This window comes from Danio aesculapii, chromosome 6 (genome assembly GCF_903798145.1).
Source record: "Danio aesculapii chromosome 6, fDanAes4.1, whole genome shotgun sequence".
NCBI classification, from domain to species: Eukaryota; Metazoa; Chordata; class Actinopteri; order Cypriniformes; family Danionidae; genus Danio; species Danio aesculapii.
Window position 1 is genome coordinate 50,662,111 of NC_079440.1, and position 17,602 is coordinate 50,679,712.

General features: G+C 39.1%; 1 protein-coding gene across 1 annotated transcript in view; it reads left to right on the forward strand.

The window, feature by feature from the left end:
• Window positions 1-16,290, forward strand: part of wnt2ba (wingless-type MMTV integration site family, member 2Ba) — a 19,672-nt gene extending 3,382 nt beyond the window's left edge. Inside the window, exons 2-5 of the mRNA XM_056460457.1 lie at window positions 4,843-5,063; window positions 12,148-12,425; window positions 12,568-12,832; window positions 15,463-16,290. Of these exons, the coding sequence (XP_056316432.1) occupies window positions 4,843-5,063; window positions 12,148-12,425; window positions 12,568-12,832; window positions 15,463-15,692 (994 nt within the window). The 3' untranslated portion in view covers window positions 15,693-16,290. The remainder of the gene's footprint in view (window positions 1-4,842; window positions 5,064-12,147; window positions 12,426-12,567; window positions 12,833-15,462) is intronic.
• Window positions 16,291-17,602: the final 1,312 nt, after the last annotated feature.

Consider the following 17,602-nt stretch of genomic DNA (forward strand, 5'->3'; position numbering starts at 1 on the left):
GACAGGATGACACAATGGCAGACTTTGCCTTCAAAAACGTCTCTAATTGCAGCATTCACAAGTTCCCCATCACGTCTCGGAGGTAGCAAGATCAACATAGTCAGCGCACTGCCTAGTGCCCCACAGCTGAGTAAACAACGTAATCTCAGCCCACGCTATTTTTTGATACTTTCGATTAAATCCAATTCTCAGTTTCTCTTAAACAAGACAATAATACCACATTTCGTGAATGGGAAAAGAAGGGTTATCGTTAGTATCATCTCTGTTGAAATAACCATACGTATGGCCCCTTTTGCCCTCAATAAAGCAGTGGGGATTCGACGGCGTGAGTCCACAAGACAGCCATGGCGGTATGCCTAAAACCGTTTGAGCCAGCGGTGATAAATATCTCGCAGTTCCTACAGTAATTTATACAGTTATGGGGATTGTTGTCATCGTTGCAATCAATTCACGCGTAGCGCTTTTCTGGCTCACGTGCAGCGGCCTTTCCCAATCCCAGCCACATGCAGCTGATAAGTGTTCTGGAACCGAAAGGGAGAGTGAGATTGTGTTTCTGTGTGTCAAGGATCAACAAGGCAACCATGCAGAGCCAGCCCTCCCATAGATGCTATAGCGAGAGGAATAAGTCTTTCGTTGGGTTGTGTGTTTGCACTAGTATGTCAGTGTGTGTGTGTGTGAGAGAGAGAGAGACAGCCATAAGAGGAGTGGAAATTGTTCAGTAGGTTTGTACAGAGTGCTGTCGCACAAACCCAGACACGACTGACTGGATGGATAATGAGATCCGGGAAGGAGACAAGGCTGCGTGAGCACAGCGTAAACCTCGCTGAGGGTGTTTGTGTGGTGCACTTCAACAGAGTCCACCCGTTATTTGTCAAGACGTTCAGCACGAAATTTGCAAATGTTTTGTAGACTGTTTTTTCTTCAATTAAGAAAGAATCATGGGAAATTACACCCTTTGGTGTGTATGTAATGCTGCTGTGTTGTGTAGTGTAATGCAGTGTGTTGTCAGCAGTAAAATGTGAGATGTTTTATTCTATTTTCTATAAGAAAAACAAAAGTTGTCCTTTGAAAAAGGCTGACGACGTTTACATTTAGATTTTTGTCCAAAGCGACTTTCAATTGTGGAGGCATTCAGCTATTCAACAAGAAGAGGCAATACACACAAGAGGTACTAATTATACAAAGGAACCGTTAGTGCTCTAATAATTAATTGCGAGATGAGGAGGGGAGAGTGTTTCTACAGGTGGTTTGTCAAGCCCACTCACTGATGAGAAGCAAAATTCATTCATTTTCCTTTGGCTTAGTCCCTTATTTATAAGAGGTTGCTGAAGTGGAATGAACCGCCAATTATTCCAGCATATGTTTTACGCAGCAGATGTCCTTCCAGCTGCAACCCAGTACTGGAAAACACCCAAAACAACCCAAAAATTTTACTGGCCCAGCCGGGACTCGAACCAGCAACTTTCTTGCTGTGAGACGACCGTGCTAACCACCATGCTGCCCTCTAAGAAGCAAACTCTAACGTTATTTATTGCATTATACTAATACTGTCTCAGCTAATTGCAATTATTAATAGGATTCCCACACATTTTGTGCTGTAAAAATGCTTTAACTTGAAATGTTATTTTTACGTTTCACATAAAGTAGCTTCCTACTAATTATTCACTGAAACAGAACTAGCCAGCATCTGTGACGTTATGTCAAATTATGTTTTGTTGTAAGTTTGGGATTGTTTGATTGGCGCTGAGTTCACAGCTCAGATGTCTGACTTAAAGTAGCATTCTAGATGTTATATCCATGTAGGTTGGAAAATCCAAATTTCGAGACGTCTGGAATGCTGCATAAGGTCTCGATATGCAAATACTCAAAAAAAATTTGATTTTATTCTTAGTTTAAATGTTAAAAGTGGTTTCAAATATCTGAGCTCCATTTTACTTTTAGCTGATGTTGCCCACGTAGCTTAAAACAGCATATAAATGAATACAGTATATAAATACACAATAAACATAGTTTAAGAAAGCATCTGATATTAGTGATGTTGATGTGTGCACAAGGTTTGTAATTTGGCACTCCAGTCACATGACATAACATTTACTGTACTTCATAGATTTTCTCAAAGCAATCTTTTTCTGGAAAGTTTGCTCTGGAAAGCATTTTCAAACTCAACTAACATTTTTTGGTCTGATTTTATCAAAACGATTACACTGGTTCATTCTTTGGTTTCATTTAGAGTATATCAGGGCTTAAAATAGTAAGAAAAAGGCATTTTCTGTCATCCTTTATTCATCTTTAAAGCCTTTATTGTGGATCAAAACATGTCACTGGACACCAAAGAATTTTGGAACAAGTTTGGAACTACATGAGGATGAAGTCTAAATTAGAATTAATTAATAAAAGAAATAATGAATGAATAAAATAATAATAAAAAACAATTCCTCCTCATTTTTACAATGTTTCACCACATGGACACCAATGAAAAACTGTGGAAAAAAAGTTTCCATTTCCAACAAAATTTTTTTATTGCAATTTAGAAATAGATGGTCAATAGTATTGTCAAAGGCGATGCAGTGGCACAGTGGGTAGCGCTGTCACCTCACTAGGCATGGGCCGGTATAAGATTCTGGAGGTATGATAGCCTTGGATAAAAATATCACGGTTTCACTGTTTGACAATATTGTGATTTTAAATATTTTGGAGCAGTAAACATGTTCTGCTATCTTCATTAGTTTCGAAAACACAGATTTCTTTACAATTTAAACGGCATCTTTGGATATCTTTTTGGCTGGAGATGCCGATGTCCTAAAAAAAAAAAAAACAACAACAACAACAACAACAAAAACGTAAATAAAGAAATCTTACAAATCCTGTAGGAACGGTATAGCAGAAAATTTTGGTGGTTTTAAAACCTTGACTTTTTCAAACTTGGTATACCTTGAAAATGGTTATCGTCCCATGCCTACTGGTTTGAGCCTCAGCTGGGTCAGTTGGCATTTTTATGTGGAGTTTGCATGTTCTCCCCATGTTCGCCTGGGTTTCCTCCGGGTGCTCCAGAATGCACTATAGGTGAATTGGGTAAGCTAAAATTGTCCTCAGTGTATGTGTGTGAATGAGTGTGTATGGATGTTTCCCAGTTATGGGTTGCAGCTGGAAGGGTATGCGCTGTGTAAAAAATATTCTGAATAAGTTGGCTGTTCATTCCGCTGTAGCGACCCCAGATTATTAAAGGGACTAAGCCGAAAAGAAAATGAATGAATGAATGAATAGTATTGCCAAAATGATTCCTGTTCACAGATTGTATACTGTTTAATGCGCACTGTATAATGCACACCATTCCAATAGTTGGCGACGTTACTAGTGTAACTCTACACCAGTGGGCCCCAACCTTTTTATCCCAGTGTACCGGTCAACAATTGACAATTCTACCATGACCCGGAAGGAGGAGGGGTGGTGGGGATGAGCGGGTGTATGTAGATTGTTTTGCCACCATCAACCATTTTCTCAGAGGATGACAAGCTGACAAAACACTACTGCAACTTATACAAGTTTTATTTATGGAGAAAATTAAAAGCCACTGCAGTGTTTGTCTGAGAAAATTAGTCTACCGAAGTGATGATATTCCATACAAAATTAAGCTGATCGGTCAGTTCTTGTGTGCTCGTGGCATTCTGAAGCTGTTTTCCTCTGGGTGAACCTGGAGAAAAAAACACATTGCGGCGCTTGTGCACATCGCTTATAATATATGCGTACAAGCCATGCGCCTCCATTGGAAATAACGAACTTGTGCATGGAAAAAAAACGCGATATGTGAACAGCCGCTATCATTTACGATCTCCAGCAGTTGATCTTCTTGCACAGACATGCTGGAACCTCCTGATTTGTTGACAAATGGGTTGCAAGTCCATTCCTTGGCAGTTTGTGGGTTCTTCACTAGGCCTTTTCCCCTTCGCAAAGAAACTTTCCAAAGACTTTCTTACTCATTTTGCTAGCTTCTGGGTTAAATTTTGGCGCTAAAGTGACCGGGATGTAACCGAAAGAATATGTTAATTTTTCAAAATAAAAGATTTTCAAAATAAAAGATTGTTCAGACTAAGCTAATAAATAAAATGGAAATAATAAAGGATTTCTTGTGTGGCCTGGTACCAATTGATCCACAGACTGGTACCAGGCTGCAGCCCAGGGTTTGGATACCACTTAAAAACATTTGCACAGTGATTATGTAGAATGCATACTTAGAAAAGGTTTTGTAGTTCACATATGAAACAGTGTCATGTACGCACACCCTGCTTTGGAAGTTTTTAGGTGAACTACTACTTTTTGACTCCATGAGGCACAATCATAATTATTCGATTTTTTAGGGGGACACAGTAAAGTATCACAGGGGTATCATTAGCACAAAAAATTGTAAATAAATGAATAAATAAATGGGCAAAACTATTGGTTTGAGTTGAACTTATTTTATTAAGTGAGAAGAAACAGACTGAGACTTAAAACTAACATAGCTATAGGAAATCGTTTGGCAGGGGAAACAGGTAATTATTCAATCTGGTGGTTGTTACACAAAAAATATATTTGACCGCAGAGTGATTGACTAGTCATGGAGAAAAAATTCTGAGAAATGTGTATTAAAGTGTGGCAAATATGAAATTGAATAGTTTGGTTTCATACAGAGATAACCCAGAAGAGCAGGCTAATAGAAACCACAATCTATGAAGTTGGTTGCTGATGTTCAAGCAGGATAATTTTTCATTATTATATAGATGTTAGCCAGAAAAACTGCACATTTATGCAACACAATTTCAGACAGTACAAAAATAAAAAATAAACGTCTGTTTGTTTCTGCAGGTACATTGGTGCGTTAGGAGCACGGGTCATATGTGACAACATTCCAGGGCTGGTGAACAAACAGAGGCAACTCTGCCAAAGACACCCAGACCTAATGCAGTCCATCGGACAAGGAGCCAAAGAGTGGATTCGGGAATGCCAGCACCAGTTCCGACACCACCGCTGGAACTGCAGCACGCTGGAGCGAGACCACACCGTGTTCGGCCGCGTCATGTTGCGCAGTTAGTGTTTGTTACATTTCATCAAAATCATCCAGTAATAAGACATGATCATCATTGCGTTTTTCACTGTTTGCCACCATATTGACTACATTTACATAGACATCAGTAATTAAATTATTTGCCTTAATCTGAATAAGACAATAATATGATTAAGGTATTTATATGAGTGTTATATTTTTGAATGTTCCTTTCATGATCCCGTTTGACATGCTATAGCACATAGATCGATTAACGTTGTTGAGTCACCACACCATCCACTTTTCTTCCGGAGTTTCATGTAATTTTGGGTGTTTCATTCTTAATTTTTCGCTTTAACTGCAGTTCGGCACTTTCACTTTCTTTCAGGAACATTTGATGCATGCATGCAGACTCCACATGTCATAATCTGATATCTGTTTAGTTCAATTTTGACTTTAGTCAGATTAAAGTTATCAAAAATCACTGTTTACATGATAAGACTCTTAATCAGAGTATTGTCTTAATCGTGTTAAAATCGGATTATTGTGTCCATGTAAACGTACTTGTTGTGACTGAATAATGCACAGGTCATTGTATGCTTCATCAGCTAACGTACAGCTCGATAGGCTTATTGACACATGATACTTTATCCTGCTTATTACACAGAATAAAGACACAAAATTAGACACAAAGCATTGTTCTGAGCCATAATAGTTTATTAACTCTTTAACTGAACACAAACCTGAGAGAAATGAAAATGGCTGGAGGGAGCATACACTAACCTACGTATCATTTATATGTATTCACATTATCTGGCAATGCAGAAGTAAACTATCTGCGATTGATTAGCACTTTCAGTGTTGCCAACTTAACAATGTTGTTGCTTGCACAGAGCGACAAATTTAGCTATTTTAAACACTGATTTAGCTACTTGTAGCAACTTTGAAAAAGTGACTCAAATCAAAAGAGCAGTAGTGAATAAATAGTGATCGAAGTAGCCAGGCACAGAAATTTCTGTTTCTGCACAACCGGAGAGGCTGGAACGCATTTCTAGGGCACTTGGCATTTTTAGGATCGTGTTGTTCCTGATCTGTCCAGTAGGTGGTGGTTGGGTTTAGGGAAAGGGCTATAATAAAGGGTTTTGAAACTGCAGCCTCATCGGTTGTGCAGGAACACTCACAATATTTGTTGGCTGAGTTCAACAGCAGTAGCACACATTTCATATTTTTGGTGAAATAATTCAAACTGAACAATTGTTTGCTATAATTGTTTATTTGCTGATTGTAGTCAACCTCTATAATTGTTGTTCATTTTGTTGGCAATAACTACCAATACAGTGGTATAATTGAACAATGCTTTTTGCTGAGATGGCCAGGCAATTTGAGAAAACTCAGTAATTATTTAGTATATTACATTAAGATAGTTTACATAAAGATTACATAAAGAAAGTTTTGAGTTGTGATTATGTAATGATGTCATCACACAGTGATGTCACAGCATCATGTATGTGATGTGATGTAATGTGTGTGTATTTATATAGTGCATTTATTGTGTATGGCCATACATGCAAAGCACCTTACAATCATGAGGTGGGGTCTCTCCACACCACCAGCAGTGTGCAGCATTTACTTGGATGATGCGACGGCAGCCACAGGACAATGGCGCCAGTGGGCTCATCACACACCAGCTATTGGTGGAGTGGAGAGACAGTGATAGAGCCAATTTAGTGGATGGGGATGATTGGGAGGCCATGATGGGTAAGGAGCGATGGAGGGAATTTGGCCAGGACACAGAGGTTACACACCCACTCTTTATGAGAAGTGCCAACACAATCTCACGGCAATTCGTAACTTTTTTTTTTTGTGGCTAATTCGTACGAATTCGTACGATCTAATTCGTACAATTTAGTACGATTTGCTCATCCTCCAATGACGGTTGGGTTTAGGGGCGGGGTTAGGTGCCACGCCTCCTTTTTAAAAATCGTACCATTTCGTACGACTGAACTCGTACGAATTCGTACGAATTAGCCACTAAACAGTCAAAACGTAAAATACTTACGTTTTCTCGTGAGATCAGGCTGGAAGTGCCATGGGATTTTTTCTGACCACAGAGTGTCAGGATCTCGGTTCATTGTATCATCCGAAAGACGGCGCTCACTGACAGTAAAGTGTCCCCTTCACTTTATTAGGCATTAGGACACACACAAAACGCAGGTTGAGAGCCTCCTGCTGGCCTCTCTAACACTACTTCCAACAACAACCTATTTAGCAACAAACTGCTCCGCCTTTAACATTTTCTCTGAACTCTAGTTGGCAACAGTGAGCATTATGCCTATGGGAGAAATGACTAGGAACTAGTAAAAGGTCAAACTCCTGCTCTTTCAACAAGTGCATTAAAAGTGTATTAAATTAAGTGTATTAAAATAATCATATTTAATTAAAATATCAGTTTTAATTAATCAGCATATCAAGCTGTTGAACATAAATGGAAGTAAATGAGACTTGAAGACCCAAGCCAATAAGGTTCCAAGTATCATTTCAATAAAAGCAGTTTATTTGTTCAAGTATTAAGCTGTTATTTCAAATACACCAGTTATTTATTCACTAGAAATGACATCAAAAGAGAAGCATTGGTCAAAATGTACATTTACACACAAAATGACCAAGTGCAGCTTTTAAATGGAATATTTTTAGCTCACCTTACAGGAATGTAATGCACAGGATTGTGGTACTGTATATCAGGGAAACATCCTTGCTGGCTTCAAAAACAAAATCAAAAGTGAATCCATATTAGGATCTATATTAGGACTATATTAGGATTAGGATTATATATTAGGATTATTAAACCACACTGAACTGAGCTAAACTGAACTGAACTTAAACACTACAAACTGAACTACACTGTTCCAATTTACTACGACCTTTTATGTGAAGCTGCTTTGACACAATCTACATTGTATAAGCGCTATACAAATAAAGGTGAATTGAATTGAATTGAATAGAATTTAGGCATGCCTTGATGACTTCCTACTTTGGAAGGCATTACTCAAAGGCTGCATTTTTAAGTTGGCACACAAATAAAAAATTTGGACAACATTGGCTTAATTATCATAGAATGTTAATCTCATTGCCAAAAAATGGTAACAGACATGAACTACTAGACTTACTCTCAATGAGTATGCTTACATGGACACCAATAATCCGATTTTAATGCGTTTAAGACAATACTCTGATTAGGAGTCTACCATTTAAACAGCGATTTTTGATTAATTTGATCAGATTAAGGTCATAAACCAAACAGAAATGGAATTAAGACATGTGGAGTATGCCGATTTTAGTCGCATTATTAAAGTGCAGTACAGACATGTAAACACCGTAATCAAACTATTACTGTCGTGTAGGATGTTTCGCCTCATTTTGCGACAGGATAATCTATACACACACGCTGTTTGACACTATTCTCTGCACCTATCGAGTCAGGGAAGGACCACAGACACCTGCATCGTGAGGTTTTTTTTTTCCCCATAAAGCATGTAGAATCAAATTTCGTTAAAACTACACCCTTCCAGCAGTTCATACGCGGATCCAATTTCTCGTTTGTCACGAGGGGCATGCATGACATGTTCCCAAATCAAAGTGAAAGTTGCAAACTGCAGTTAAATTTGACAAATTAAAAATTAAATGCGAAATTACATGAAACTTTGGAGGAAACGTGGATAGAACGGTGACGCAAGGACATTAATCGAATTATGTGCTATAACATGTAAAATGATATTATGAAAGGAACATTCAAAAAGCAACTCATGTAAACATCTTAATCATATTATTGTCTTATTCAGATTAAGGCAAATAGTTAAATTACTGATGATGATAAACATAGTCAGTGTTATGAAGCTTCAGTTTTGTTTTGTTTTTCAATATACCTGTACAGTAAATGGGGGAACATTGCAGCATTGCATCCAGCAAGAACATTTTACAACCTCTCAACACAAAAACCACATCACATGGGATAGTTGAGGGGAAATAGGCTTTGGAATCTCTACTTCCCAAGAATAGGCGAAAGTCTGACAGAGAGTGGATATTCTCCAAATACAAGTGGCTGTTTCGGAGGGGGTTCTCTACAGGCTGATATATAAACAGTAATAGGAGATGTAAATATTTGTGCAGATGACTCTGGCAGACAGACAAAGCTGCTCTTTTTGACATATCGCCCTCTGTTCTGGCTCAGTGCATGAGCTGCAGGAAGAAAATGAGCAAAATAGGGGTCATTTTGCGCTACTTTGGCAAAAAAACACACCTCGAGGGTATGAGTGCAATCGACCAAAGAAACTAAAGGTGAAGGAGTGTCAGCTTGAATCAGCTGAATGTCAGGGTGGCCTCCCGCACTTAGACAAGGCAAGGGCTTAAATTTGGGAATGATGTTAAAGAGTTGATATAACAAAAGCACAGTGGATTTAACACCATAGTAAGAGCCTTACACCTCACCTGCTTGCGTGGCACTTTTAAACTACAGACAAGGATTCTGACAACGATTAATTTAGCCAGGTTGACACTAAAATTAACATTAGTACATTCGGGCAGTTGTTATCACAGATTATTAAACAGCTGTCTAGAATACTCGCTTTTGATTGGTCATTCAAGATATTCCAAGGTATGTTATACTAAGTTAACAACGGCTAAATAACGCAGACTCATCCGGGAACTTCGAATCACATTCACTGTGACTGAAAAAGTTTACATCCTTATACTTGCATCCACATTCATTTCTATTTACTTGTCTGTTCACCATGTTTTTGACTGTTTGGTGCCATCTTGTGAATGAATAATTCGTAGGTTAATACAATTCAACCAGTTTCGTTTCTGCCACCTTTGCCATATTGTGACTGAATAATGCACAGGTTGTTGTATGCTCCATCAGCTAACATAAAGCACAACAGGCTTATCGGTAAAATGGCTGAATGGAGCATACACTAACCTACATATTATCAAAGACCATAAAATACACAAGACATGTCACATGTATAGTTTTGAATAGGGAATAGTGTAGCAAGCCCCGCCTTCTAGTACAGGAGCCAATCATCGACCAATATAGACTACGAGATTGTATAGACACTATATTTTCCAGGAGAGGGGCTCAGACAGGATGTGAGTTTCTGCAGATTTTGTTATCTATGAACTGATCCTTGCGTGTCAAATAAAAGAGACATACAAAACATTCAGGACGGGGTTGGGGGTGGCAGTGGTGGTCGAGGACCGAAATTGAGAATCACCTAAAGGGTCTTTGATATTATTCAGTCACAAGGTGGCGCCAAACATTCAAAAACAGCAGTGTGACAAACAAGTGTGTTGATAATAGCTGTGAATGTATTCACTGACAGTCGAGTTGATTCGAAATACCCAGATGAGCTTGTGCTATTAGATTTTCTGCGGTTGCTATCTGCGAATAACATACCTTAGAATGTTATGACTGACCAATAAGAAACAAGTATTCCAGACTGTGTGTAATAAACACAGGGATTTAAATTGCAACTGTTTTGGTCGCATATGCGCCCGAAATTTTATCTATGCAACCTCAAAATATATTTGGGAGCATTTGTGCGAGTGCATAAAACTGTTGCCATGCGACTGATTTTCACTGCAAAATGTTCACCGCGTGCGCAGATTTAGGAGACATTCACGCAGAATACATCTTTGCACCTAAAAACGTGAAACACAGCACTCGGGATTAGTTTAAAATGGTCATCACAAAAATAAAAAACCTGGAAAAAAAAATCATCAGTATTCACAGTCTTTGCCGTGAAGCTCTAAATTAAGCTCAGGTATATTCTGTTTCCACTGATCATTCTTGAGATGCTTCAGCAGCTTAATTGGAGTTCACCTGTGGTCAATTCAGTTGATTGAACATGATTTGAAAAGGCATGCACCTGTCAACATAAGGTCCCCGGATTGACAGTTCATGTCAAAGCACAAACTAAGCATGAAGACAAAGGAATTGTCTCTAGACCCCCGAAACAGGATTGTCTCGAGGCACAAGGCTGCTCTGCTGCTCTAAAAGTTTACAGAGCACAGTGGCCTCTATCATCCACAAGACATTTGGAACCACCAGGACTCTTCCTAGAGTTGGTCGGCCATCTAAGCTGAGTGATCGGGGGAGAAGTGCCTTAGTCAGGGAGGTGATCAATAACCCGATGATCAGTCTGTCTGAGCTTCAGCGTTCTTCTGTGGAGAAAGGAGAACCTTACAGAAGGACAATCGTCTGTGCAGCAATCCAACAATCAGACCTGTATGGTAGAGTGGCCAGACAGAAGCCACTCCCTGTCTGAAATTTGCCAAAAGGCATCTGAAGGACTCTCAGACCATAAGACACAAAATTCTCTGGTCTGATGAGACTAAAATTAAACTCTCTGGAGTGAATGCAAGGCGTTACATTTGGGGAAAAAAAGAGGCACCACTCATCATATTCAAAAAGACTTGAGGCTCTAATTGCTGCCAAATGTGCATCAACAAAGTCTTGAACAAAGACTGAATATTTATGAACATGTGATTTTACAGGTATTTTATTTTTAATAAATTTGCAAAAAAAAAAAAAAAAAAAAAAATTTACATTTTCATTATGGGGTGTTGTGTGTAGAATGTTGAGGAAATAAATGAATTTAATCCATTTTGGAATAAGCCTGTAACAAAACAAAATGTGGAAAAAGTGAAGCTATGAATACTTTCCGGATGCACTGTTTATGTCAATATCAACTGCAATATGAGACAGCACCCATGAGAACATCACAGTTATTATCGTTAACTCGGTTCATCTCATTCACGTCAAGTAGTGTGTGCAGGGCCGGGTGGGCACATACCAATTTTGTTGTTGTTTGTTAGTTCTGATTAGTGTTGATTTCAAATGTAATAAATCTGTTAATATAAAACTTGTAATAATAGTGCACTTACTTCTTGGTGGGTGCGACTAAATTTTTGGCTGGTGCGACTACATTTTTAAAGATAGGAGCACCAGTCAGTGCTACCAAGCAGAAAGGTTAATTTCGAGCCCTGAAACATAACCCATTTTGACACCAAAACGTAGAATTCTGAACTGTGCATTTTAACATGCTATCAATGACGTTTTTCTGTTCTAGGTAGCCGTGAAGCAGCATTTGTCTATGCAATCTCCTCGGCGGGTGTGGTGTATGCCATCACCAGGGCTTGCAGTCAAGGAGAACTGAAGATCTGCAGTTGCGACACCCAGAGAAGAGGCCGGGCGAGCGATGAAGAAGGGGACTTTGACTGGGGCGGCTGCAGTGACAACATCAACTACGGCATCAAGTTTGCTAAAGCTTTCGTTGATGCCCGAGAGAGGATGGTCAAAGATGCCAGAGCACTGATGAATCTGCACAACAACCGCTGTGGGAGAATGGTGAGTGTCGAGACATTTTGATTGATTATCATTGCAAAATAAATCCCAGCAGATAAACAGGTTATGACCCTGAAGGAGTCTGTCTTTTAATCTGGGTTATGGAGTGCTTCGTAGGTCATGGGTTGGGTTTTGTTTTCTGTAGGCAGTAAAGCGTTTTATGAAGACTGAATGCAAGTGTCATGGAGTCAGTGGGTCATGTGCTCTCAGGACATGCTGGCTGTCTATGTCTGACTTCCGGCGAACGGGGGACTACTTGAGAAAGAAATACAATGCTGCTGTGGAGGTCATGATGAACCAGGATGGTACAGGCTTCATGGTGGCAGATCGAGACTACAAGAGAACGACCAAAAATGATCTTGTGTACATTGAGAACTCACCAGACTATTGCCTAATGGATCGATCAGCAGGTAAGCAATGAAGATTGTGTTTTTGCACCACATTAGTCATTTTTCAACCTCAAATCCCAAAACTTAAAGACACTATTTAGGTCAAGCATTTTCAGTGATCCGTCAGCTAAGACAAATGACTGTTTTCCCACATGGTATCAACATCAGTTTACATTTTTGTAACTATGGCACATGTTTAGATTTTTGGACTCATCTATTTTATTTCATTATACTCTATCTTAATAGGTCACTTTATAGAGAGCACACAGTGTGACAGAAAAACAGGGTAATGTAATGGATTTGGATTACAACCACAATTTTGATCATGATCCATGCACTTTGTTACAGTGCAATGAAGAAAGCAATCCTTGTTTTGGTGCACTTTTACACAACATGTACCATAGTGATCACGGCTAATAAATGCATTACATCAGTGGTCCTCAACCTTTTTATCACTGCGGACTGGTCAACACTTGACAATTTTAATCGCGGTCCGGGGGTGGGTGCACGTAGATTGCTAGGTGACCATCAACTGTTTTCTAAGAGATGACAAGCTGACAAAACATTGCTGCAACTCTGATTCAAGTTTTATTTATGGAGAAAATGTTAAAAACCACTGCAGTGTTTGTCTGATATTATTATTCTACTGAAATGTGTTTATTCCATACAAAATATGAAGCTGAAGTCAGTTCTTTTCACGTGACTCACGGTGCGCTTGAGCATTCTGAAGATGTTCTCAACTGGGTGGTGGAAGGTGCGAGTACGTTGTGCCGCTTGTACTTGAAGTGAACTTGAAGTGAAATAAAACGACGCAATATGTGAACGGCAGCCGTCATTTACGATCTCCAGCAGTTGATCTTTTTGCACAGACATGCTTGATTCACCTGATTTTTTTCACAAATGGGTTGCAGATCCATTCTATGGCAGTTCGTGGGTCCTTCACAGGGCCTTTTCCCCTTCGCAAAGAAACCTTCCAAAGATTTCATATCCAAAGATTCCAATTTCATCATATATGGTCATTTAATTTACATTAATATATTTTAGTAAGTCATAAAAATTTAAGTCTTATGCTGCATCCGTAATCGCATACTTCAATACTATATAGTATGCTAAAAACTGTATGCAATGCGAGTAGCATGTCCGAATTAATAGAATTCAAAAAAACTGTATGCAAGAAGTACCCTGATGCCCTACTACTTTCTGCAAGATTCTGTAGTGTGCATCCGATGGACGCTATTCTATACCATGAATGAGGGAAATCATGAATGGGAGTGAAGCGACGCAACTGATGCAGGTAGTTCACATGATAATGACGGATATAGTACACTACCTGACCAAGTTTTAGGAATCTAAGTTTCAGGAATAACAAATAATAACTTGACTTCTAGTTGAGCATTTGGTATCAGAAGTGGCTTATATGAAAGGCAAAGACCTCTAGATTACGCTTATTTTATCAAAGTAAAATATAATCATGCCTTGATTTTTAATTATTTCATTAGGACAGTAAGGTCTGACTTTGCTTAGACAAAAGTCTTGTCACTTAACAGAAATACTGTACAGTATAGAATATAAAGTCATGGTGCAGTGGAAAAAGAATTAATATTGTGTATGACTCCCATGAGCTTGGAGGACTGCATCCATACATCTCTGCAATGACTCAAATAACTTATTAATAAAATCATCTGGAACAGCAAAGAAAACGTTCTTGCAGGACTCCCAGAGTTCATCAAGATTCTTTGGATCATCTTTAATGCCTCCTCCGTCTTACCCCAGACATGCTCAATAAGGTTCACACTGGTGGCTGGGGTGGCCAATCCTGGAGCACCTTGACCTTCTTTGCTTTTAGGAGCTTTGATGTAGGGGCTGAAGTATGAGAAGGAGTGCTATCCTGCTGAAGAATTTGCCCTCTCCTGTGGTTTGTAATGTAATGGGCAGCACAAATGTCTTGATACCTCAGGCTGTTGATGTTGTCATCCCATCTGCAGATCTCTCGCACAACCCCATACTGAATGTTACCCCAAAACATGATTTTTCCTTCACAAGATTTGATTTCTGTGAGAATCTTGGGTCCATGCGGGTTCCAATAGGTCTTTTGCAGTATTTGTGATGATTGGGATGCAGTTCAACAGATGATTCATTGGAAAAATCTAACTTCTGACACTTTTCCAAATGATCAACTAGAAATCAAGTTATTATTTGTTGTTCTTACAACTTTGATCAAGACTTTTGTCAGGTAGTGTACGTCCAAGTTCCATTTATAGTACATGGAATATACTTTTCTAATGGTGGTGTAGTAAATTCAAATTCAAATGTAGTACTGTACCTACCTGAACAGTAGGTGATTTCAGACGCAACCTTAGTAACACTCTAGGCTTTTCCAAGAAGTGTTTCAATGTGATTCCTACGAAGGGTTAAGAGTGCAATAATACATTTGTCACAAATATAGAGAGTTGTTATGATGATTTTGAGGTGAAATACTTGAACACAGTCCAGTTGCCCTATGGCAACAACTATAGCTACCATGGTATATTTTTATAAAGAAAGAAGGCTCTGGTTTAAAGAAAACTTCTTTCAGGAAAATGTGAATGGCCCATTAACACAAATAATAACTCTCATATATGCCGAATTCTTTTCCTGTGTTTATATTTTAGGTTCTCTGGGTACGTCAGGACGTGTGTGCAACAAGTCCTCCAGAGGCATGGACGGCTGTGAGATCATGTGCTGTGGTCGCGGGTACGACACCACCCGTGTAAACCGCATGACCAAATGCGAGTGCAAGTTTAAATGGTGCTGCGCTGTGGAGTGCAGAGACTGTGAGGAAACGGTGGACGTCCACACTTGTAAACCACATAAGAAACCCGACTGGCTCGATTTGACTTGACTGCCACGTTCGTGACCAATCAGCAAGCTACTGGTGCTTTTCTGTTCTCAGGTTTTTGAAGCAGGCCACTGCATTGTGGGATGTGTTGTTGATGACTATAACGCTCTGATCTCAACTTGCAGAACCCTGAACTTTATTCACCTTCAATGATGCAAGCGCAGAGATCACAAGCCGGTCTGGAGACGGTTGGCATCAATGGAAGTGATACGATGGCCATTGCCTGGTGTTTTAAACTGTGATCGGGACACAGTTCTTTCACCATTTTCAAATTTTAAAACACCTTTTACTGGTCACGTATGCGTCTATATAACATCAAATTGTGTTTTTGGACAGCTTAGATAAATCTACTGATGCAGTTTTAGGGAAAGAATAATATACAGCATCGGTTCAGGCTTACCAAAGGACACAGCAATAAATCGCATTTCACGCCAAGAACAATTCCATTTAATGGTCCAAAATGATACTATGGAGGGCGCTGGGAAAATATTGTTAAACAGTGATAACTGTGTTTCCCTTCATTTACTTCAGAGGGCATCAATTTGATATGTGACATGTGCATGAAAGAATTAGCTGAATTATCATGAAATCCTATAATATATCTGAGAATTATATCTTTCATTTATCCATTTTTTAAAAACAATTAAGCACTTAAATATCCCTTCAAATATGAGCACTTTTGTTTTGCTAGTAGAGTTGGGTTCAGATAACTTGTCATCATAGAAATCTCTAATGGATTTCTTATTGAAATATGATCTTTAATTAAATAAATCCAAACCATCAGATACATAGATGGCTCACATTTAATAAGATGCATTTTGTGCACAGGATACTAAAAACAGTTATTAACTTAAGGAGTTATTAAAAACAAGACTTCATCTAGATACATCCAGTGTTATGTGCATGAAATAATATGAAAAACAACTCTGAAGGCAACTCTGCTTGTTCATGTCCTCAAGTAAAACCCAGACTCAATGTCAAATCACTGCTAAAATAAGACGCTTACTGAGATTGAGCAGTAAAAATAGTCAGGTTAGCATGACTTGCATTCTTTGCCATTCATTTTGTTGTTCTGAATGAAGCACCTTGGTTTGACAGCATGCTTGTTGCTAAATTTGCTGTTAAGATGGATGAGTGAACGAAGCGCTCGGGTTGTTAAGCTGCTCAGCAATGCGTGTCCAAAATGGTGGGACCATTAATCTAAAGCAACCCGAAACTTTGTCAGGTAAAGGCCGTGGAAGCTTATGCTGTCATTGTACAAATTTGCATTGACAAAAGAGACCAAAAAGGAAAGCCGTCGCTGTACAAACAGCATTCAGTTACACTTTGTCTTCACATAGAGAAAAAATAAATATAAATACAGTGCTCAAAATATACTCACCGGACACTTTATTAGGTACACCTTACTAGTACCGGGTTGGACCCCCGTTTGCCTTCAGAACTGCCTTCATCCTTCATGGCATTGATTCAACAAGGTACTGGAAATATTCCTCAGAGATTTTGGTCCATATTGACATGATAGCATCACGTAGTTGCTGCAGATTTGTCTGCTGCACATACATGATGTGAATCTCCCCTTCCACCACATCCCAAAGGTGCTCTATTGGATTGAGCTCTGGTGACTGTGGAGGCCATTTGAGTACAGTGAACTCATTGTCATGTTCAAGAAACCAGTTTGAAATGATTCACGCTTTATGACATGGAGCATTATCCTGCTGGAAGTAGCCATTAGAAGACGGGTACACTGTGTTCATGAATGGATGGGCATGGTCAGCAACAATACTCAGGTAGGCTGTGGCATTGATTCTCAATTGGTACTAATGAGCCCAAAGTGTGCCAAGAATATATCCCCCACACCATTACACCACCGCCAGCAGCCTGAACCTTTGATACAAGACAGGGTGGATCCATGC